The sequence below is a fragment of the Schistocerca americana genome, chromosome X, assembly GCF_021461395.2.
Source record: "Schistocerca americana isolate TAMUIC-IGC-003095 chromosome X, iqSchAmer2.1, whole genome shotgun sequence".
NCBI lineage: Eukaryota > Metazoa > Arthropoda > Insecta > Orthoptera > Acrididae > Schistocerca > Schistocerca americana.
In genome coordinates, this window is record NC_060130.1 from 551515643 (window position 1) to 551538828 (window position 23186).

Sequence of the window (23186 nt, forward strand, 5' to 3'; positions counted from 1 at the left end):
TGTGATGTCCTTAGGTTAGTTAGGTTTAAATAGTTCTAAGCTCTAGGGGACTGATGACCTCAGAAGTTAAGTCCCATAGTTCTCAGAGCCATTTGAACCATGCAATAGTTGGACAAGCACTTTGAGGCTGCCTTCTATCCGGCCTCCGCCATTCAATGTGTTTGACGGAACCGTAAATGGCTGGGAAAACCGCCCGCGTAGATTTATGCTGTGTTACAAGGTATCGACATGTCAGATCCAGAAATGTAGAGCGCTTGCTTACATACAAGTATTCGTTTGTACGAAATTGTTAAAAAGCTGCGTCCACGCACGGACCCAAAAGAATTTTGACGAATTAAGCAATTTCCTGAACGAGCATGTATTTATTCATTTATTTAGCGTATGGCTTCATAGAAATTATTATTTACGATTATCTCAGATTACAAACTAATATCTATGGCACGACTGTAGTCTATTGATCGCTGCGTCATTATCAGGAACTCTGTCAAATCGCCAGGAAAGCTCCCAATGAATTGCTTGAATTACATGGTGAATTGTGTACTTTTCAGCGCCACAGTCACAACTTGGAGAATTCATTTTCTTGTACAGAGAATAGGCATAACTACCATTGTTGGTTCTTATTCGGTTCAGAATCTAACAGACCTTGCGTGGCAGTTCAAAACCCGATGGCTTGGTCAATATGCATTAATCTGCCATGTGTGGCTTCAGCAGTCATTAGAATGTTTCCGCAATATCTTTTCTTCCAGGAGTGCTAGTTCTGCAAGGTCGCAGGAGAGCTTCTGTAAAGTCTGGAAGGAAGGAGACGAGGTACTGGCAGAAGTAAAGCTGTGAGGACAGGCCGTGAGTCGTGATTGGGTAGCTCAGATGGTAGAGCACTTGCCTGCGAAAGGCAAAGGTTTCGAGTTCGAGTCTCGGTCCGGCACACAGTTGTAATCTGCCAGGAAGTTTAATAGCTTTGCTGTTTGCAGGGGAGTAACGAGAGCGAAGCGTTCTTTTACTGGTAGTTGGAATGTCTGCGTGTACAGGGAAGTGAAGTATTTTTTGTAATTTTTTGTACTCTCGTACAGGTGTTACTTCTGATTAGCCAGGTATTGTGGTAAGGTATGGTTGCAGTGAGAGTCAATAGAAACAAGCCTTATCTCACTACTATTCATCCAAGCTGGGGAGCGCTATAGCACAACAGTGTAGCTGTTCTTCATAGGCTTTTTCTTTTTGAAGTGAGCATTCTGTCAAGTGTGACCCCAAAAATCTTTCCGGTTGCTGTTATATCAGAGAGATTCCAATTTAAGAAATACAGGAAGCGTAGTGATAAGTCCCGGATACCAGACCTGCAAGGTTTTCACCCGTAAATGCAAGTTTAAGTGTACTAAGTGCGGTTCTCGTACGCTGATTATTCAATCAGTGTCGTAGGCACACCAGAAGGAGTTTCAGACTAGAACTTTGAAATCGTCCGACCCAGAGTTCAGCATAACGGCAAGTACTGCCACAGTGTTTGAGGCGTCTTGGGTTGGAAGCGCCTCCGACGTCGTCGGTGTCCACATTCTTTCGATACATGTTATGTCTGTTTGAAGCGAGAGCATTTGAGATAGTGTGCCACAGCAGAAGAACAGCACAGCGAGGTGTTCCGGTGTTCGCCACTACACTATGGGCGGCAGAATCTAACTCTAACGAAGCCTCTGACTAAGACCCCGCACATAACTACATACCAGAGGGGCCACGATCAGTCCTCGGAACGATGCTGTACGTCAACAGTCGTGCTGAGGCCACGCAAGTTATGCTAACTTTCTTCCCCACGTCCGCCAGTCTGTGGAAGGAACTAAGAATGAACCCAGAATCCAACGACAGACGTTGTTCGTGAGCGACGGACTGCAACTGACTGCAACCTATACTCTCGGTTGCCCTCGGCTTGACTCTTCCCTCCCGGAATACACAGTGAGTTCACTTACGGGTTGTTTCCCTCCCGTGAAGTAATTTCACTATTTCACTAAGAGGGCCAATCCAAATTCTCAAAAAAAAAAAAAAAATGGTTCAAATGGCCCTGAGCACTATGGAACTTAACATCTGAGGTCATCAGTCCCCTAGAACGTAGAACTACTTAAACCTAACTAACCTAAGGACATCACACACATTCATGCCCGAGGCAGGACTCAAACCTGCGACCGCAGCATTCGCGCGGTTTCGAACTGAACCGCTCGACCACCTCGGCTTGCTAAAATCTCTGGCCTAGTCTCTCAAAAACAAAACGAAATTCAGGAATTAAGGCCATTTCTAGAGTGTAATTACGATAAAATTAAACGAAGAACAATGCACAATCATGAAGCCACGGTTGCTGCCAGTCTGGCTCTACGTATTGGTGACGCCACAGCATGTGAAACGTCGCAGAATGTTATTTAATGGTAGGCGATTGAAACTGAATCAGGTAAGCGGCCTGCAGAGTCGAGTTTCTACACAAAAGTGTATACCCCTCAGTATATGCAAATTTCGAAACTGATACCCGACTAAGGCCTGTATTATTTCGTCGCTGTGCTTATTTCTCTCTTGCTGCAACAAGGCATGTAAACCGCTTAGAACGACTTTAGGAACCCACGTTATATTTACTGATTATAAACAAATAAATAACAAAACTCGAAAGCAGATGCGAGCAAATTTCAGCCCACTGTGCAGCAGAGTAAAGATGAACAAATCAGTATGTGTTTACATGTGACGTGTTTTTAATAAATCAAAACAAGCATGAATTTTTATTATTTGCAGCATTGTAAATAACACATAAAAATCAATGATGTAAAACTACATATATAAGTTTCTTTTCTATCTGCGTATTTTTAAGTGAACCTTTATCACGACTATAAAATCAGTTCTTTACATGTTTATAATAACTACGAAGAAACAAAAGTTTATCAAGATGTATAGCGTTTATTCGTGACCTTTTCCTGAACAATTTTGCCGGTCATACTAAATATTCTTTCCCCTATAGCCCTAGTAGCGGGAAAAGAAGATATGTTTTTTTCCTTGTGATCGTTGTGGGTGTATTGGGGATTTTTGTTTCCATCAATCGATCGTCCTGGTATTCTAATGAGCCACTTTTTTCCAATTTATTGGCTTTCAGGACGTGCCCATACTGCCATCTCAACAGTGGAATGTCAATTATTACTATACGAACGTAAAGACAACCAAACACCCAATCGTCGAACGGAGAAAATCTCTGGCCCAGCCGGAAATCGAAACTGGTCCTCTACAGCTAGCAATTCGCCACGCTGAGTGCTCAGCTTTTGAGGTGGACTGATGTGCGACTTAAGTGATACAGAAGGACGTCGTCGTTGCTTGGCAGATCATCGACGTCGTCATGCCAAGTGTCGTAATCTGTTCTGGTCCTCTTAAATTCTTTGCTTCTTCCCTCGTCGATTTATAGCTTTTCGATTACACTTCTTCAGAGATCTCTATCAGCTGACCGTACTCCTTCCTTTTCTGTTAGAGAGGAAAGCATGGTCATATTTTGGGAAAGGAGGAGTGAGGCACGTGCGATGTTGTAATTCATTCCGAAATTAACTTTCTGTAGCATGTATTGCGAATTTACCGTTGCCATTTTCTTTCATTATTTCAAATTTTTGCACACCATTGCCAGACAAGTACTGCAGTATTCTTGGGTAACTTAGGGGACAACACTGTATTATAGAACATTTCTACTGTTGTTTCATGGTGAAACGCTTTTAGGAAGCGTACCACATTTCGCGGGAGATACATTCAATTAATTTTTAGAATGTTGTTGGTTTGCTCCAATACCTCTTTAATCTATTAGAAATGAGACGAGATTGAATCCGATGTTGTTGCTTTTGTGCTCCAAAGCTTGTCACATTCCTCGCGTACTGACATCTCGGATATTGGCCTCAGTGCTGCACGTTTCATGTATGCTACAAAATTTTTACAAATAGATTTTTGTTCAATCAATCGACAACAATTTTTTGCTATCAACTAATGTACATCGAATGCGTGGCGTAGGACTGTAGTCAATATCTGAGCAAGATATGACTCCCTTCCGCACTCTTGGGATTTACTATATTAGACTCTCGATCCGTCACTCACACTGGCTTCGCAAAGTCTTTGTCGACTGTTCCCCGAAGAGAAAAAGTGAAGCAGCAGCTCCTGTAAAATAGCGTTAATGTAATGAACTGACATTGTAATATAGGGTAGTTCCGTAAAATCATCTGTCCGGTTATCTGTGTTGACTGGTTTCCACATTGTGTGATTGCTGCAATAATTTCCGGAGTGCTGTCATTCTTACAATTTCTGCAGCCTTTTGACGTACTTCAAAAACTGTCGTAGGGTGAGCTACAGCTTCTTTACTATTCAGACAGTTACATCTACAGTGACAGCCTCCTGGATGAGTTTAATGAAGCCTCGGCCACCCATACATACTACACAGTGGCTATCTGGAAACGATCACGCACGTCGACTGACACTGATATAAAATTGTAAGAAAAGTAAAGGATTCCGAATTACTGTCGGTAACATTAATAGAGAAATGCAAGTCTCTAATGATACGAAACGAGAAAATGAAAACCAAAAAGGAGAATTCCAACATAGCATTTATAGATATTATTCATGTCTGTCTTACCAGTTTTTGATATGCTCTTCTTCTGTTGGTACACGCTTGTCTTCTAGAATTTCGAGTCAACGTGCCAAATCAAATTCCTATTGCCCGGTGATGACTTGTATGATAATAAGTGCTTGCATTTGACACAATGAAACACTGAAAAAATTCGGGAATAATGGCATTGTCCTGATATATCAGTACTAAAAAATTGCCCCGAACTTCTCTATTTGATCTCGTACTTAGGTTTTTGAGATGTACTGCGTCCCTCTTATTAATCTGCTTTATTATAACCCCCATTTTCGAACATGATAACGCAGCTATTGGTTTCTAGTAAAGTCAACAGCAAAACTATTGTTCAAATGTGTGTGAAATCTTATTGGACTTAACTGCTAAGGTCATCAGTCCCTAAGCTTACACATTACTTAGCCTAAATTATCCTAAGGACAAACACACACACACACCCATGCCCGAGGGAGGACTCGAACCTCCGCCGGGACCAGCCGCACAGTCCATGACTGCAGCGCCCAAGACCGCTCGGCTAATCCCGCGTGGCTTAAAATTGTTCGAAGATGAAAAATACCAGTTCACGCCAATAATCAGGGAAACCCCGCGAGCTCTAACAAACTGTGTAAGAGTTGTTTGTTTCTGAAATCCGCGAGAAACGCGTCATAAAGACACTCTCGGGGTAGTAGACAGTGGACACTGTTGCAATTTTGCCCGTTACAGAACCGCAAATACCCAAGGTACCCGAAAGCCGATCAGCGCGCACACTCGTTGTTCAACACAAATCACGGCGCGGAGCCCGACATAGTCATTTCGAAGGCCACTCGTACGCGGCTGAACCTGCTCAGATCCAGATTTCTGAGAGATATCCGACCCTGAGGCATAAAGGACCATAAACAAGGCCCACTGCTGTCACAACATAAAGCCCGACGCGACGAGCTGCATAACTAGTGTTGTACATGACCGTAACTCACAATACAGACCACTGATAGCGATGAGACAGCTTGGATGACGAGCGTAAAAATATCGATCCACAGTGACTGAGTGAATCGATGTTAATCGTCTACGCACTCTGTTTAACCGTGTTACGTTTTTTACTTTTCCTTCAAACGACCATCGTTAACGGTGAAGACCAATTTTTCCTAAATTCTAAATCTCGTTTAATATTTTATATTAGTTGAGTAGTCTGAGTACGCACTGATTCCAGTATCTTACTAGTCCATCTGATTCTTCCTCCTGTCTCTCACCATCACATGCTTCGCTTTTCCTTCTCTGTGGATCTCCTCATCCTCAATTTCTGCTTCTATCTCCTTCTTCCTCTTCACTGTCTGGCCATTCTCTATCCACGTTGTCACTCTCACTCCGAAAGGGAGCTAGTGGTTCTTACCCCAAAAATATTTCTTTTCCAAATACTTGATTGGTTGTTTGATTTTGGGGAAGGGACCAAACATCGAGGTCGGTCTACGATTAGGAAAGGATGGGGAAGGAAATCTGTCGTGCCCTTTCAAAGGAACCATCACGGAATTTGCCTGAAGCGATTTAGTGAAATCACGAAAAACCTAAATCAGGATGGCAGGAGTCGGACAGTTCTGTCGTCCTCCCGAATGCAAGTCCAGTGTGCTAACCATTGTGCCACCTCGCTTGGTTTTTCAGATAGTAACTAATATGTGTACCATCGGTTTAGGATGAGCTTGTTGCCTGTGACTTTGCCCCTGTACGCAGATTTCAAATATCTTTCACATTTATTTAACATATTTCACATATGTCTGTACATTTATCTTTATGTCGTTATATTTCTTGAACTACGTGCTGTGTAATAATGTAATTGTGCAGGTATATCCAATGTCGCTAGTGTATGCGGAATTGTATTGTGGTTGGAGTTAGTAGTATTGTATTGTATGGAACAGGGGACCTAGAAACGATGGAGAGGCTTCGTTCCCGCCGTAGCCCTCAGTGGTTCACAATCCCACAATAGGCTACGGCAGTGCCCTCAACCCACCGCCGCCCCACACCGAACCCCAATGTTACTGTGGTAGAGTAATTATTTATGGTGTACGCGTATGTGGAGAAAGTGTTTGCGCAGCAATCGGCGACATAGTGGAACTGAGGCGGAATAAGGGGAACCAGCCCGCATTCGACGAGGCAGATGGAAAACCGCCTTAAAAAGCAATCACATACTGGCCGGCACACCGGAACTCGACACTAATCCGCCGGGCGGATTCGTGCCAGGGACCCGCACGCCTTCCCGCCCGGAAAGCAATGCGTTAGACAGCACGGCTAACCGGGCGGGCTAAGTAAGTAGTACAAAAATAAGAAGTTAAAACATCATGGATAATGACTCAGTTTTCACGCTTCTCAGTATTTGACGTCATACTCTTAAACAATGTGTCGTACAGTGCAATATTTTTGTAACTACGTTCAGGAACGTCTGTGGAAATTGTTCGCAAAAAGTGTTGCGAATACAGTTAGTAGTAAGGAAGTAATAAGTTTAATCGTCTTGCGTGGTGCGGCAGTTTTTCACGATTTGCAGTGTTTGAAACGTCATATCTCCTCAACTATGTGTTGTACAATGATACAACTATGCTGCTACACTCTGTGGTATATGTAAATACTGTCTGCAAAATATATCGGGGATACATTTAGTAGCGAAGAAAGAATAAATTAAATCATCATGCTTAGTGCGCAGTTATACTGAATGAAGAGATAAAATGAAGTAAGAGATAACCTTTGCCCCTTTCATGATTCTGCGAGGTATGTGAGCGAGAAAAAGTATCGTAAAGGTTTCAAATTATGTGTAAATTTCGTTGCGAGTCACTAAGAGCCCTCATTCTCAAATACTGGATAACCGAAGTAAGGCTATCAGCCCATCCTGGACTATATTGCTTTTACCCCCTCACCCCCATCCCGTTGATTCGAGGTAGGCAAGTAGTTGTCACCGCCACAGTGATGATTTACAGACAGTAAGTGGTATGTATACCTAGTTTGTTTGAAATCGGTCCAGTGGTTTAGGAGAAGGTATGTACATACATATGTACATCCACTTTTGTTATGTGCATGGATATATAACGCTTCATAGATGTTCAGGTGGCCAGAGACAACAGACAAAAGAATGTACCAGTAGCTACACCGCTGAGGAAGACATGGTTACTTTGCAGCTGAAAATATCTAAAAAATATTGACTGAAGTGGAGTTGGATTAGACTCACTACTATTAAAATCCTAGTGACTGATTCTGCCTAATCAGGTTGCACATAGAGCTACACCAGTTGAGGAGAGTACACTCTCCGGTAGTTTGAACCCAGACTAAAATACTTTTAGTACATGTCACAGTTTTGTGCGTGAACATTGTGCTTTAACATGACGCATCTTGTAATTTTTAAATTCCCTCGATTCTTAGGTACGGTTTTCAGATATTAAGCTCTTCCCGAAGTAAAGCGAAAGAGAAAGTGGGGGAGACGGACTGGAGGAGCAAGGCCAGCTTTCTCTGACCCTCAGCTTCTCACTCTCCCACAAGTAGCCAGTTCCGTTACAGAGGTGCGAGGGGCTATTATTAAAAAAAATCCATAGTGCGTCTCTCGGTAATCACTTTTTGCGTTTCTCGCCTTCAAGAGGTCATGAAAGGCTTCCTGTTTTGACCTAATAAACTAATTCTAGGAAGTTGGTATGCGGGAGCGTAAATTTATGGTATTGAGAAAATTTTCTGCGTTACACTGAACAACCAAATAGCAGTAGCAGAGATTAGAGAAAAGAGATAAAAGCATCAAGCTTCTCGTAATCATAATTATGTAATTTGAAGTCATTTTTGAGTTGTTACGTCTAAAATAAATATTATGGGTCACAATAGTCGTTTATGGTCTATTACTTGTTTGTTTTTCAATGTTGAACGGTTAACCAGATTTATCGCGTGTCTCAGTGATATGAATTTTGGTACTAAATGTATTAAATTGATCGTGAAAAGCCACCTTCGTAATATAGAAGAGTCCTACCGTATTGGCTTCCTACATGGTTCAGCACGATTCTTATACCGACTCATTTAGCTTGTCCATGGACCATTTATACCGCCCGTCCTGTACCTAGCTCAAAATCAGATGATATTTCCCTCTTTGAAATATAAAATGGTCGTATAATAGAAATGAATCATAATAAGTTACAGTTAGTGCTCACTTTCATTTTTACATTGTCTCAGAGGTTTGAAACTTCAGGTCTTTTAGGAACTGACTGCAGCACTTTGTTGTTACAAACACAGTTTATGTTAAATTAGGAGCTGCAATGACGAAATATTTTGTGAAGAATACAATATTTGTTAAACTGGAAGAGTTGGTTATCATAAACTTCATAAGACTGAACCTGTGATCACGAATAACGTAAAACAATCCGGCTACCATCATATTATGTGAAATAACTTGCACCAGGAACTATAAACGGAAAAAAGATATTTAGAAATATGAGATTTCAAGTGACGCTACAGCTGAAATTAATTGTCTTTGGTAATTTTTTTTTACATATTCTACTGTAAACTGTCAGTATTCGTCCTAGCTTATAACTTTTACAGAAACTAGTTCTTGGATCCTATGTCGTATATCACTACACGTAGTATGCAGAAGTCTCCCAAATGTAAATCGACGCATGCGAGGTCCCAGTCGCGGCCTGTTACTAAAAATACGCAATATCCTTGTATATCTTGGTACATTTCGAGTTATTGGAAATGTATTTCTGATTCAAATTGGCATTAATGATTTTGCTTACAGCTGAATTACTTGATAATAAATTCATACAGTATTTCGGTATAAAGTATTAGTGTCCAGCTGCATAACATGTAATGTAGATACATTCGATCTGTATTTGCAACGCTTTTATTTCCTGTCTGCATACAGTGATATTCCTAGTGAGGAAAATGTGTTATGAGCTCGCATGTTTGTTGCCCTAAGTCAGTAGGTTGGCGGCACTCTACAGCACGCTGTTCAGCTCGAATAAGGTATTTAGGAAGGTTTCACTGAAGCATCTGTCTGAATTACGACTGATTTATCATTAGTACATAAAATGTATGTTACATACGAAAACGATGTTAAACATTAATCACGAGATGTTGTGCTGCATTTACGAGTTGAAATTTTATGCTGAATTGCTATATTTCTAAATTGGCTGTGGCTGTTTTGAACCTTTTCCTCCTTTTTTTCTCCTACCAAGACAGGCAGATGTGATGATCCAGTATAGCTTACAAGTCTCCGTTATTTCGTACTTCTGTTTGAAAGTACTAAAGTACTAAACTTAGTACTTAGCTTCTTACGACCTCATTGTCGGTGGTACGTCAAACAGTGTTCTAAATACTCCAGTACTCCCTGAGCGTTGGGAACGACGAGAAAATCTATCAAATTTGAACTGAACAAGATCTCAGTAGTGATGGTTCACCGTCCCTACCTTTTAATACAGGATAATACGTTATATGAGCAATATTAAGGTCTGGAACAATATAGTGTCTTAATTATGTTTTGTTAGATGAATATTACAATATAAATAATAGTAAAATAACCGCACTTTACGTATCATACCTGCTATTTACGTATAAAGAGCTTAAAGGTATTTATCTTAACTGTGATTAACAGACAAAGAGGTTTAGACTGCGTAATTCGTTTGGTATTTGAAAGCAGAAGACTTTCACGCCTAGCGGAAGAGCTCGTTGAACGAGGAAAAGTGCTGCCCTGACATTGCCAAACCGGCCGGCCATGACTTGCATGATCGCGAGCGGTCAAGGTTGCTACCCAGACGCTAAGGTCGCAGGTTCGAATCCTGCCTCGGGCATGGATGTGTGTGATGTCCTTAGTTAGGTTTAAGTAGTTCTGAGTTCTAGAGGACTGATGACCTTAGCAGTTAAGTCCCATAGTGCTCAGAGCCATTTGAACCATTTTGCTACCCAGATACGCAGTAGATTACTTCGTGCTATTTGTTCATTCCAGTATGTAAAACTGAGTCACTCTGTTGCTCCAGTTCTATTATAAAGAGAACGATATATTCCGTAAACTCCACAGAAATGGCTTGCTTGGGTTGGTTTAGTAGGTATAGCGAATGAAGGGCATACCATTCAGCTGCGATCAAACCTTACAAAACAAATAAACCCACCAGATTATTAAATGTTGTACCTCGTTTCCAACGTTACTATGGATGTAATAAATTGATATTACTATATAACATTCTCCTGCAGTGTAGCTCGTCTTGTGAGTAGTTAGGAAATAGAGCACGAACAATAAATGTAATCGTTTCGTAATATGTACCATCACTCACAACAGAAATTAAAGTTTCAGCTGCTACGTCGGTGAAATACTCTCGAGTTATATTATGCATATATTTCTGTTCTTTTTTTGCTTGTTATAACTTTACTACCTTCTGTCTTGCGTCCAACGAAAGGCGGATAATGTGTTACCCACGATGTAACATGAAACTGAGAAATTGGTAGGTTTTCAACTTGTTCTCTCTCTTATAGTAACTGTGGAATGAAATGTGTAGTAAATTAACGTTATTTAAGAGCAAAAACGTTTTATCTTATTCTTGGGTATAGAGCAGTTTTTGTTGACTCTACTGGCACTGAGAGAATAACATGATAGGTGGCATCTTCGGAATACGCATCGTGTTTGATACGCCGCGGCTCCTTACCTTAATAACCCCAGCTCGTATCTACAGGTTTCGTCGTGACTCTGAATGTATTAGAGTCAGTATCTTGACTGTAGGTCTCCTGATAAATACTAGAAATTTCGGTGTTCGTTTTTACGTACTTGTTTGACCTATGTAACAAACTCAATAATCCAATTCAATAATCTAAAAACAATAACTAAAAATTGCGTTGGTCTAACTAAAGGCATAGCATGTACCGTTTACGTACTATTCTGCATGATCTTTTGCGTGCCCTTGAGTTTATAGCGTGCGTGATGGGTTACTATTCTCACTTTGTTCGTTGATCACGTTTTTCACATTTTACACTTTCACCATCATTGGTAAGCCTTCTACAACGCGCCTCCCGATAGTCCGTGAGTAACCTACTTCAGAACCTGTCTGCAGCGTTATCAGATAGAGGGAGGTCGTAGGGAAGTGACCAGATCAATGTATGAAACTCCTGTTATTCGCTTCCTACGCTCTGCCCTACAGTTGATGCATTCCCTCTTCTCCAGAGGAAAATAGAGTACTTCCCTCCGACTGAATTTCATACGCTAGAAATATGGTGGACGCGGTCTGTATTTTCGTTAAGAAGTGTACTACGACACGACTGGGTTTGACATAAACTGTCTATAGCCGCACACTGCTGTTGGTTAATAACAGGTATATTCATACTCGGTGACTCCCCTTGTCCCCTCCTTTACCGTATATCCACTCAACAGATTTTAAACTGAGCTATGTTGTTGATGTATCATTGGGTGATTCTCTGGAATGCGTAGAGGTATTCTTCGTCAGCCAACACGGTGCAGTCCTGTATCTTACAATCAGTCCCATTCAGTACATTTCAAGAAACATTCAAAGTTAGTCTAATGGAATAGCACAAAACGCGTCAGATAATCTCAGAATCACTCGTCTCTTAGGGTACCTCACAGTTACCCTGTTACGCATTGGACTGGGTCTGCTGCATCCACACAATGGCTGCCAGACGTATAAGAGCGTCCAAGATTGTTCTGTGGTATGCTCTCTCTAGGAGAAGTGATAGCCTGACTTCGATGTAGCCTGCAAGGATATGCTTGTGAATTATTTTTGTTGCTTAGCTTCAGTTTTCATATTAACGTACAATTAAGCGCTTACTCACTATTTGCAGACTTTGTGTCTTCTCCTCTGTTTTAAATTTCTGGTAGATGTCTTCCGAATTAAGTAGGTTATTTCTGTCGCAGTAGTATAAACGCGTTGGCTACGCGTCATCGTTGAATGTATTCCCGTAAACAATGGGCTACGCTCTCGAATTTTATTCTCGTGTTCAAATGTTCAAATGTGTGTGAAATCTTATGGGACTTAACTGCTAAAGTCATCAGTACCTAAGCTTACACACTACTTAACCTATATTATCTGAAGGACAAACATACACACCGATGCCCGAGGGAGGACTCGAACCTCCGCGGGGTCAGCCGCACAGTCCATGACTGCAGCGCCTTAGACCGCTCGGCTAATTCCGCGCGGCTATTCTCGTGTCTAAATCTAAATATGCATCTACATTCCGGAAGAAACCCTAATGATTTGTAGAGGGAGGCACTTTGAGTATCATTGACATTCCTCCCCTTTCTGTACCGTGCGCTATGGTAGATCGGAAGATGAAATTACGGGAAGCCTGCACATGAGCTGTAGATTATATACTTTTACGGTCATGATCAATTAACGAGGTATGTATGGAAGTAGGAAATATCTTGCTTGAATAGCTTGAGACACGCTCTCTCTCAATTTCAACAGTAAGCCACTCAATTATGCACATCGTGTTCTTTGCATTGTCTGGCACTGCAGCTGAATGAGCATCACCGTGACGCATTGTTGACCACTGAGAGGATCCTCCATGAAAAGTGCAGTGCTGCTTTCGATCTACCCAATCTACTGCTCTGAGCCTAACTGAGAAGAGTCACACAGTGACGAGAATTACCTAAGTATCGGACGAAAGAGATTTTCAGAAAAATCGCGTGAGAATTACTGGTGCTACTTTCATTGGCTCATGAAAATTTCTTCTGAATTCATTGCAGCATTTAACTACGATTTCACTTCGCTTGGTTAGAACTGTGTACCATTGTAATGACAGTCTCGAGAAACATTCACTCAATACTAAAGCTATCAACCCAAATTCCTTCTAATCTTTGCTATTCGAAAGTTTTTAAAACAAGACTTGCAATTCAAAGAAGCTTAAGGGCTCCATATTAAAAGAATACGACGTCGTTTACTATGTTCATATACCATTGTTTCTGACTCGCGGCGAATGGTTTAGAAATCTCGGCACCATTATATGTGAACCTGACATTCAGAGGAAAATATACCCACTCTCCAAATGCTGTGTAGTGCCTTCAGCGTCACAGTAAGGACACTGTAATAAAGAAACTATCTTTTCTCTTTGACCGTAAAATAGAGATGAGAATGGATAATAAAGCTGTGGGTTTACGACCACGAGAGGGACAAGCTGCAATTTTATGAGCACCTTAAGAGCCCTAGGTTGCCTATCCTTCCATAAGCTCGGATGTTTTATTGTATTAACAACTACATTAGCTTACAATACAATGCTGTATCAGGTGTATCTGCACAACTGTAAGGGAATTCATTTTCCCGGGCACAGCAAAGGAGTAATCATAAAATGCAAACCACAAACCAGACTTCCTCATAATTTATTGCGTTATATTAAGTGCGAAAATTAAACAGAAGTTCGCATCGATCGCTTGCAAAAGGCTTTCAGGTGGCTTTTCGCGTCCGTGTCCCGAATCCCTGGTTATCTCTTATTTCCACGAGTAATGAAAAACGTATAAATAATCATTTTTGGATCATTAGTTATGTTTGCTGATGTCGCTGCAGTGCATGGAAAGTGTCGTCGTTGACTTATTGTATGAGGATACAGGACGACTTGGACAGAATTTCTACTTATTGTGATGAATGGCAACTTGCTCTAAATGTGGAAAAATGGCAGATAACATAGACGGGTAGAAAAAAAGTAATGTTAGAGTATAGTTTTACCTGTGAGCTGCTTGACACAGTCTCGTCGATTAGTTATCAAGGCGTAACGTTTTGTAATGCGATTTGATATCGAACCAACACATAAGGTCGGTAGTACGGAAGGCAGATGGTCGATTCTGGTTTATTGGGGGAGTTCTTGGGAAGAGTGGCTGGGCTATAAAGAAGACCGCGTATAGAACACTAGTGCTAGTCCTTCTTGGATATTGTTCTCGTGACTGTGATCCTCACTAGATCGGATTCAAGGAAAATATCGAAGCGATTCCGAAGCATGCTGATAGACTTGTCAACGGTACGTTCGGTTAACACACGACTGTCACGGAGATACTCAGTGAACTCAAACGGGAATCCCTGGAGGAAAGCCGACATTCTTTTCGCGAAACACTGTTGAGGAAATTGAAAGAAACGGCATTTGCGGCTGACTGAAGAACGATTCTGTAGCCGCCAACGTACATCTCGCGTACGGATCACGAACACTATAGAAATTAAGGCTCATACGGAAGCACATACACAGTCGTTTTTGCCTCGCTCCATTTGCGAGTGGAGTAGGAAAGGGCATGACTATTGGCGATGCAAGATACCCTCTGCCATGTACCATATGCTGGCCTGCGCAATAAGTATGTAGATGGAGATATACTACCGAGTGTCCCAAGCGACTGGAAACAAAAGTAACATTCTCGCAATGTAGATCCAGAATTTAAATATTAACATGCATAGTTGAACCCAAACAAGAAAACGTGAAAAAAATCTGAAGAGGAAGAATTTGAATGAAGAATAAACAGTTAAATAAAACGATAAGCCTAACTACATGAAAACTGAGAATTTACTGTTGAGGCCAACTTGTAGAGAAGATAGACAATCCTCTTCTTGGCATCTTATGAGGAAGAACTTCAGTATTGCAACCCAAGCACCAGAGGTATTTACGAATCACGCGATTTGATTACTTCTTATAACTAAATCATTGTCGCCGAAGTAACTGTTAGCCGGCCGAGCCACATCAATTCCCTGCATAACTATATTAGTTATAATAGTTTTTACAAGGGTAGCCACACTTAAAGTGACCTGTTTGACATGGTTAAAAGTTACGTCACTGGTACAACAGATTGCAGACCTGTTACAGTTGGACAAGAAACATACAGTGATAAAATACTCTGTATAGCATCTAACTAGCTGTCTGTATTGTCCTCAGCCATCTGACCAAAGGTGAAAGCCTCGAAATAATACTTAAAAATGAGGAAGTTAGAGAGCAAGATCCAAAATCAAACTCTTACTAATTCCTCGGAAACAATGCAGTTTATTCTCGTTTTTGTTATTCTCATGAAGTCCGTTCGTTAGGCTACAGTATTATACAGGTAACTATTAGCTACAAAAAACACCTTAGACTGAATCACTGTTCACTCACGACACTTCCGTTGAGAAGTTCGTACAACGACAAAGTCAATGCCTTCATATCACCTGCGAATGCACTAAAGGGATAAAACTTTTCTAAGGAACTGTGAAAAGCCGATAAAACGGAACCTTACCTCTTACTCCCATGAGAGATCTTGACCGACTCGCGAAATCTGAAGAGTTCCTAACATTTTGTTAACTTTTACTAGAGGCTTTCAATAAGGTACGCAACCCATTTCTTTCTCGGGCAATTTCGGTTGAAAAAAACGCGGCATTTGTTGTGAGAAATCGTAGAATATTCCCGTTTCAGCCTCTACAGTTTCATGAAGTCCCGATAGCAGTGCTATACGTAATCTTCAAAATGGCGTCTGTAACAGAGGTTAGTTCCAAGTGTAGAGCTGTCATAGAGTCTCTTTCGGTGGAAAACCAGAACATCGCCGATATTCACAGGCGCTTGCAGAATGTTTCCGGAGAGCTGACAGTGAACAAGGTGTCTGTGATAACCGCAACAAGGTTGCAAAAAAAAAAAAAAAAACCCTGCCTGATCTCCAGCGTGCCGGCCGGCACTGCTGTGACTCCTGAAATGTTGGAAAGTGCCGACAGTCTCACTGGAGGTGATCGACTGGTCACAATCAAACACTTCGCTGCCAGCTGGATATCTCAGTTAGTAGTGCTGACCCGCTCTTTCACCAGTTGGGGCACTTGAAAGCGTCTTCCTGCTGGGTTCCTCGCCACCTAACGGAAGACCGTAAAGAGAAACGAAGGATCACACGTGCCATATTGCTTGCGCGTTACGAGGCTGATCATGAAAATTTTTGTCAAACATCAGCGTAGGCGATGAAACATGGATTCATTACTTAAAACCGGAAACAAAGCGGCAAACCATGGAGTAGCTCAGCCGTGTAATGGAATCCCGAATAAAACCAACTTGCTTTCAGAAAAATAAGTGTTAGATTACGTATTAAAGGCCCCTCCTAGCTTCTTGACCAGTCAACACCGTATATGAGGATTTCTTAGCAGATCTCTCGTCCGCAGGCATTCCAGCTAGTCAACAAAACTGACCCCCTCCGTATATGGCATAACAACGACTATAAATTGTCCAACGACGTCTCGAGTAACAATGTGAATTCGGCGCACAGTGAAGGAATGCCAGATTTACGAAAATACGCCAGCCCCCATCCCTTATAGCTGTCGATAAAATAGTGTATCAGCTCCCATGCCGATCGGACACCTTCCAAAAATACCACTGAGGCTTGGGACCGTCGTCGTGGTTGCGGTGGTCTGCAATGGCGCAAATCAAGAACATGAATCTATTCACCGATTTGAAATCCATTTGTAACAATAGCTCCTCTTGCGGCCCAAACTCATCAACAAAGACGAGATACGTTTCACCTAAACGTTGCAACGTAAGGCATTTCATTCAAAGTCTTGAGGAATGAATCACTTTAGAAAGCATATGTGCACTAAACGTATTCGCACTCAACTCATCATGACTGTTAGCCGCTTCAAACATTTAAATTTTCTCTAGTTAGCAAAAATGGGTTTGGTTTACAATCCAAACACACGTTTAGCTACTGGAATACGACAAGACATTTTCTTGACTAGTTGTTTTATGCAGTTTAGTGGGCGAGAGCTCTATCACTTACCAAGTCCCGTACTAACATTTAAAATATCCGATATGTTAGGTACTTAATAAAAGTTAAGTAAGTGTATTAGTAGCTGTTAAATTAATTTTTATTTTATGCTATACTGGAAATAAAATTTTATTTTTTATCTACTTCAGTGCATCTAAAACAAAGTAATTGAGATGAAACGTGATGATACGCAGGAATTCCGTTTCAGTCCACACACGCGGTAATGTAAGATGGTGATTCGACGTAGATGACGTATGTTACAATGTGTTTTATGACTATCATTATTATTATTGGGAAAAATTAATCCTTACGATTAAGTATGCTAAATGGCTCGTAAGACTATTAACTACAATCTTTTGAGAGCTCGTTCACAACATAAAAAGTAAGAGTGAAACTTCTCGTATTTCACTGTCGATAAACTCATCAGCTAGGTATAGTCTATAATCGTAGATGTTCATGGCATGATAACATAACGAAAAACAAGCTTCCATTTCGCAGAAAGTAACTTCAGTCGATAAAAGACTGAAAGCATCTATACATTCGACTGTAATATAAATTCGAGTTATCTAAATATGAACAGAAACACCAAAATGAAGATTTAAACGGAGGTAACTATTATCAAGCTAAGATTTGTGAGGGAGCTGTGAATTATTTACAAACTATTGAAGCGCTCTGTATCCTGTGTGCGACATATTTCAAATAAATAAGGATCAAAGAAGTCAAAGCGTTGACGGAAGAACTCTAAAAACGAGAGAACTGTTTCCTGGAAAAATTTGGCCACACTGTGTTCAATAGAGACGGTTTGTTGGGAAGAGTGCCGAGCTGTGATCAGATGTAGAGATGGGGCCACCAAAACACAGTTATTCGCTTGGATGACGGCATAACCAAACACGACTGTCGATCACGTGGTACAAGGAACGTGATTCATCCGACCAGGCGACACGTTTCCATTGAGCTTCGATTAATATCTCGATTATCCCGTGCCAAACACAGTCGTAATTGAAAATGTCTTTGGATCAATGATTGTATCACAGAACAGCATTGAGTGAAAATATGCAAGCAATACTGTCTACACGTCACCACAATAAGAAATGGTTTTTTAAGAAAAGTTAAGTGTGACTGAGATTACCCACGCGCTATTACCAGCTTAGTTCACTATCCCTTCGGATGCCGACTTAACTTCGTACATGCAACTTCATACAGTGAGTGCCCATTGATCTCTATTTCTAGCATTTATAAGTCAGCCTCATTTGATTGTAAACGGCATGATATGAGTTTTTACAAGGTTAAGGGTGAAACTGTTAGATGTAATCCAGTTTTAAGCCTGTTCTATCATTCTACAGTGTTGCACTTTCAAAGTCTATGTGGGACAAGATCAGTAGCGGGCCAAACTTTAATCTCGGTGTGACATCATATTTTTTATTCCCCAACACAGAATTTCCTTTTATTCCTGAGATATTATTTGGTAATTTCACCACATGTTTTCTGTTATTAATGACTAAATGGGCGCTAAGAGAATAACTGAAACGCCATCATTTTGGTGTTCTAAGAAGAATTTTATTACGTACTCAATTTAAAACCTTAGAGAGAGCTCAGAAAAACGTCTTTTGGATAAATTTTCTTCTACAGTTCTACCACGACAAAATTTTGTGAGATCAGGTACTGGTTACTGTGGAAAGAAGCCTTCAACTAATATCAAACTGCTAAACCTACATGGTATATTGTCAGGAAGCATCTCAAAAGCTTATAATAACATGGGAATAAGGCATATGGGTCGATAATCAGAGCCCCAGTACTTATCTAAAATTTTATACGTAGATATCACTATCCGTAATTCAGTGTTTCAGCAAATGTAATTGTGCAATCCTTACAAGCAAATCCGTTTACAAGAAGATTTATGGACAGGCTATAAAGATAACTCAATGGATTAGTTAGTCAGCACACTACCTTAGTACTTGAGTAGAAATGTCATCAAAATGGGAAGAGCTAATGCTTTCAGTGACATGATTTTTTTAATGTCTCTGATAGTTGATTTTACAAAACTAATATCTGATAGTGGGTTTCATTTGCCTGTCTTTGGAATATGAGATAATGTATTTAGTTTTTTGGTAGTGGTTTCAGTTCCAAGTATTATACAGGGTGCGTAAAATAAACTGACCCGGAAAGTATATCATGCGTCTTATGATAGACAACCTAATTTACAGCTTCCGCAGCCAGGTAAGATAACATACTCTGTTTTTCCTGTTTTAAGGTGAACGAAATATTTCCCTGAAAAATTTTATTTTCTCTACACTTTTTATACTTGGGTTTCATCACTTTCTGTTAACTAAACCTGGTTGATTCATTTTCTGATTACCTGGTCTAGTAGACATCTTCTCAGCATAACTAGCAATGCTGAGGTAGATGCAGTGATGGCGCATGTAAAACATAATAGCGCACTACGAGAATAAGGAAGAAGAAGATAACGACAAAGAAGAATGTAAGTAGGAAGGAGACGAAGACAAAAATTAAGCTAGCAGGTAACAACAGATAATAGGAACGTATTTGCCAAGATGATTATAAATTATGAGTCCCTTTGGAAGTCAGATGTGGAAGCTGGAGAGATCTGGAGAGACTGAATAAGAGTTTCTGATCGTTCTTTCCACCAACCTGTCGTCATCTAAAGTGTCCCAAGCACAGAAGACAGCTCGTTGGTCGTGGGATATTCTTCGGCGGAGGCTACTACGCTTTCAGTTCGAACCTGTGATTGTGCATTTTGTGGGATGCCACTCGCCCAGGTTAGTCTCTGTATCTGTATCTGTAGTACTGACAGTAATAGTAGACGTCATGTCTCATTAATGTATCTTGTGTGGTTATTAACCAAATATTCACACATTTAGACTTTCTTTAATAACACTCAATACAGCTTTCTTAGTTGTTTGGTAATTTTTCCATACAACTTCCGAAAAGTGAGACACGTGTCTGGCTCTCGGGTACGCACTAGGCAGAGTGAGTATTACGTATTCACAACTAACCTACGCCAGATATAAAGTACACCATGTCCTTAACTGAAGAACACCAGAAACACAGATACGTGTCCGGCCTTCCTGAACGCCCGAAACAGAGTGACTAGCGCAGCCGATGTACTTCGTCTCTAAGACGCTCCAAAGCGACCCGAAGGTGTCCGAAGCTCTTCCGTTGCAATATCGTTACTCTCATGTTTCTCGAAATTAGTGAAATTTAATAAACAAAAACGACAGACTCATAGGGCAACCATAAGAGACCGTCATATTAAAAACTGTGTTAAATACAATGAAAAGTATATAAATAATTAATAAGAGAGTTTATGCGTTTTGGCGAATAGCACCCGAATTGCCGACCAATCAGAAGCATGTTCAGTACAACTGGTGGACTCTCCGACGCGACTGGTACATACTGTACCATGTGTCGCTTGAACCTCACTCCATTTTTGTGCCAAATGTTACTTCACGTGTATCAAGCTGCATCAAGGCGAGTTTCTAGCAAAATAAAATGCTGGCAGTCACAGCCAGGAACATCACATGATAGTTGGATCTTACTTCAGCAACGTGAGAGATGACATAGCAATTAAGACACTTCGGGTACGTATGAGCCCTAACCCTCGTCCTAAAAGGTGAATTTTCGCTCTCCGTGATTTCCATAAATCACTTAAGGTTAATGCCAGATTGGTTCCATAGAAAAGTTACACGGACATCCTTGGTTCGATCTTGTGCCCCATCTCTAAAGACACTGTCGTCGAGACGTTTCCCTTTCACATATAATGGAGACTAAACATCTACGATGTCTTTCGCTTGCGCGGCTCTGTATTTTCGTACCTGAAATCATAATTGTGATAACTACTAAAATATACTTTGATTTTAGTACGTTAATGGATAATCAAGTTCATGAATTCTATTATCTCAGTGACATAACTGCGTTATTCACGAAACACGGCGATGTGCAAAGACATTAGCTGCTAGCTGCAAACGTTGCTTAAGATTCCTAAGGCGCACAACACCGAATAACATTCCTGCATGAGTTGAATACTGAAGTAGTTCCAAGCAGTTTAACCGACATTTAGCCGGCCTGTGTAGCCGAGCTGTTCTAGGCGCTTCAGTTTGGAACCGCGTGACCGCTACGGTGCAGGTTCGAGTCCTACCTCGGGCATGGATGTGTGTGATGTCCTTAGGTTGGTTAAGTTTAAGTAGTTCTAAGTTCTAGGGGACTGATGACCTCATATGTTAAGTCCCATAGTGCTCACAGCCATTTGAACCATAACCGAAGTTTGTACCGCTTATTTGTACTGTTTAAGGATTCCTTCCAACAATTTGTGCATATAACAACATAAAAATTACCAGCTCTGTTCTGTTCTCAGTACCCACATTAAATTATCAATATAAGATACTCGGGCTCACAAAAGCACCAATTTTTGTTGAGTTATAAACGTTTACCAGGCAAAGAAATAAAGATAAAAGTATAGTTCCACTACTCATTCAGTAGTGTAGCTTGTATACATAAAGTGGTGGGTAAATAAAAGGAAAGATGACAGCAAGAAATAAGCAGCACAAAAGCGATACTGAACGAGAGTAAGGGGCTGCACGAAAAGAGATTTAATGAAGAATAAAGATGTTCGAAGGGAGTTGAATGAACAAACCGTTAATGAAGATCTAACTGAATACAGAGAGGGTGGAAACAGCATGTGAATAGAAGGAGAGATGAAAGACCAGCAAATAAAATGCTGAAAGGAAGGAAAAATATTGGTCGATTAAGAAAACGATGGACGTAAACTTTGCGGAGGCAGAACAGCCAGACGCCTAATCCTTGCACGTTAAGACAACGACGACAATGACGATATCAAACTTTACGGAAAAATGTAGCCATTCATCAAACAAAGTATACTTACAACGTTAATCGCGTTACAATTCATCTGCGATAATCGTTGTTTAGTCTTCGTTAGACCGTTCATTTCTGCTTGGCAAGGCACTGGACAATGAACTTGAAAGCATCCAATGAAAAGATTTATTTATTTACTTATTTATTTACATGTCAAGTTCCGTAGGATCAAATTGAGGAGCAAATATCCAAGGTCATGGAACGTGTCAGTACATGAACTTACAACGTAAAAGTAATAACAGATAAAAATAAATGTTCATGAACCTGAAAGAAAATCAGTCCATAAGTTTAAGCAAACGCTATCAGCAATACAATGAGAATCAGCTTAATTTTTCAAGGAACTCCTCGACATAATACAAGGAGTGACCCATGAGAAAACTCTTCAGTTTAGATTTGAAAGCTCGTGGATTACTGCTAAGATTTTTGAATTCGAGTGGCAGCTTATTGAAAATGGATGCAGCAGTATACTGCACACCTTCTTGCACAAGAGTTAAGGAAGTCCGATCCAAATGGAGGTTTGATTTCTGCCGAGTATTAACCGAGTGAAAGCTGCTTATTGTTGGAAATAAACTAATATTGTTAACAAGAAACGACAATAAGGAGTATACATATTGAGAGGCCAGTGTCAAAATACCCAGACTCGTGAACAGAGGTCGACAAGAGGTTCGTGAACTCACACCACTTATTGCCCGAACCGCCCGTTTTTGAGCCAAAAATATCCTTGTAGAATGGGAAGAGCTACCCCCAAACATAATACCATACGACGTAAGTGAATGAAAATAAGCAAAGTAGACTAATTTACGTGTCGAAGTATCACTCACTTTAGATACCGTTCGAATAGTGAAAATGGCAGTATTAAGTCTTTGAACAAGATCCTGAACGTGGGCTTTCCACGACAGGTTACTATCTATCTGAACACCTAGGAATTTGAACTGCTCAGTTTCACTAATCATATGCACGTTCTGTGAGATTAAAACGTCAGGTTTTGTTGAATTGTGTGTTAGAAACGGTAAA

At 40.7% G+C, this 23186-nt stretch overlaps 1 protein-coding gene across 1 annotated transcript in view; it reads left to right on the forward strand.

Moving 5' to 3' along the window:
• Positions 1–20821: 20821 nt before the first annotated feature.
• The window catches only part of LOC124556149, a gene marked incomplete at its 3' end in the record, with an annotated part of 33881 nt that continues 31516 nt past the window's right edge, over positions 20822–23186 (forward strand). Inside the window, exon 1 of the mRNA XM_047130162.1 lies at positions 20822–20881. Within this exon, the coding sequence (XP_046986118.1) occupies positions 20822–20881 (60 nt within the window). The remainder of the gene's footprint in view (positions 20882–23186) is intronic.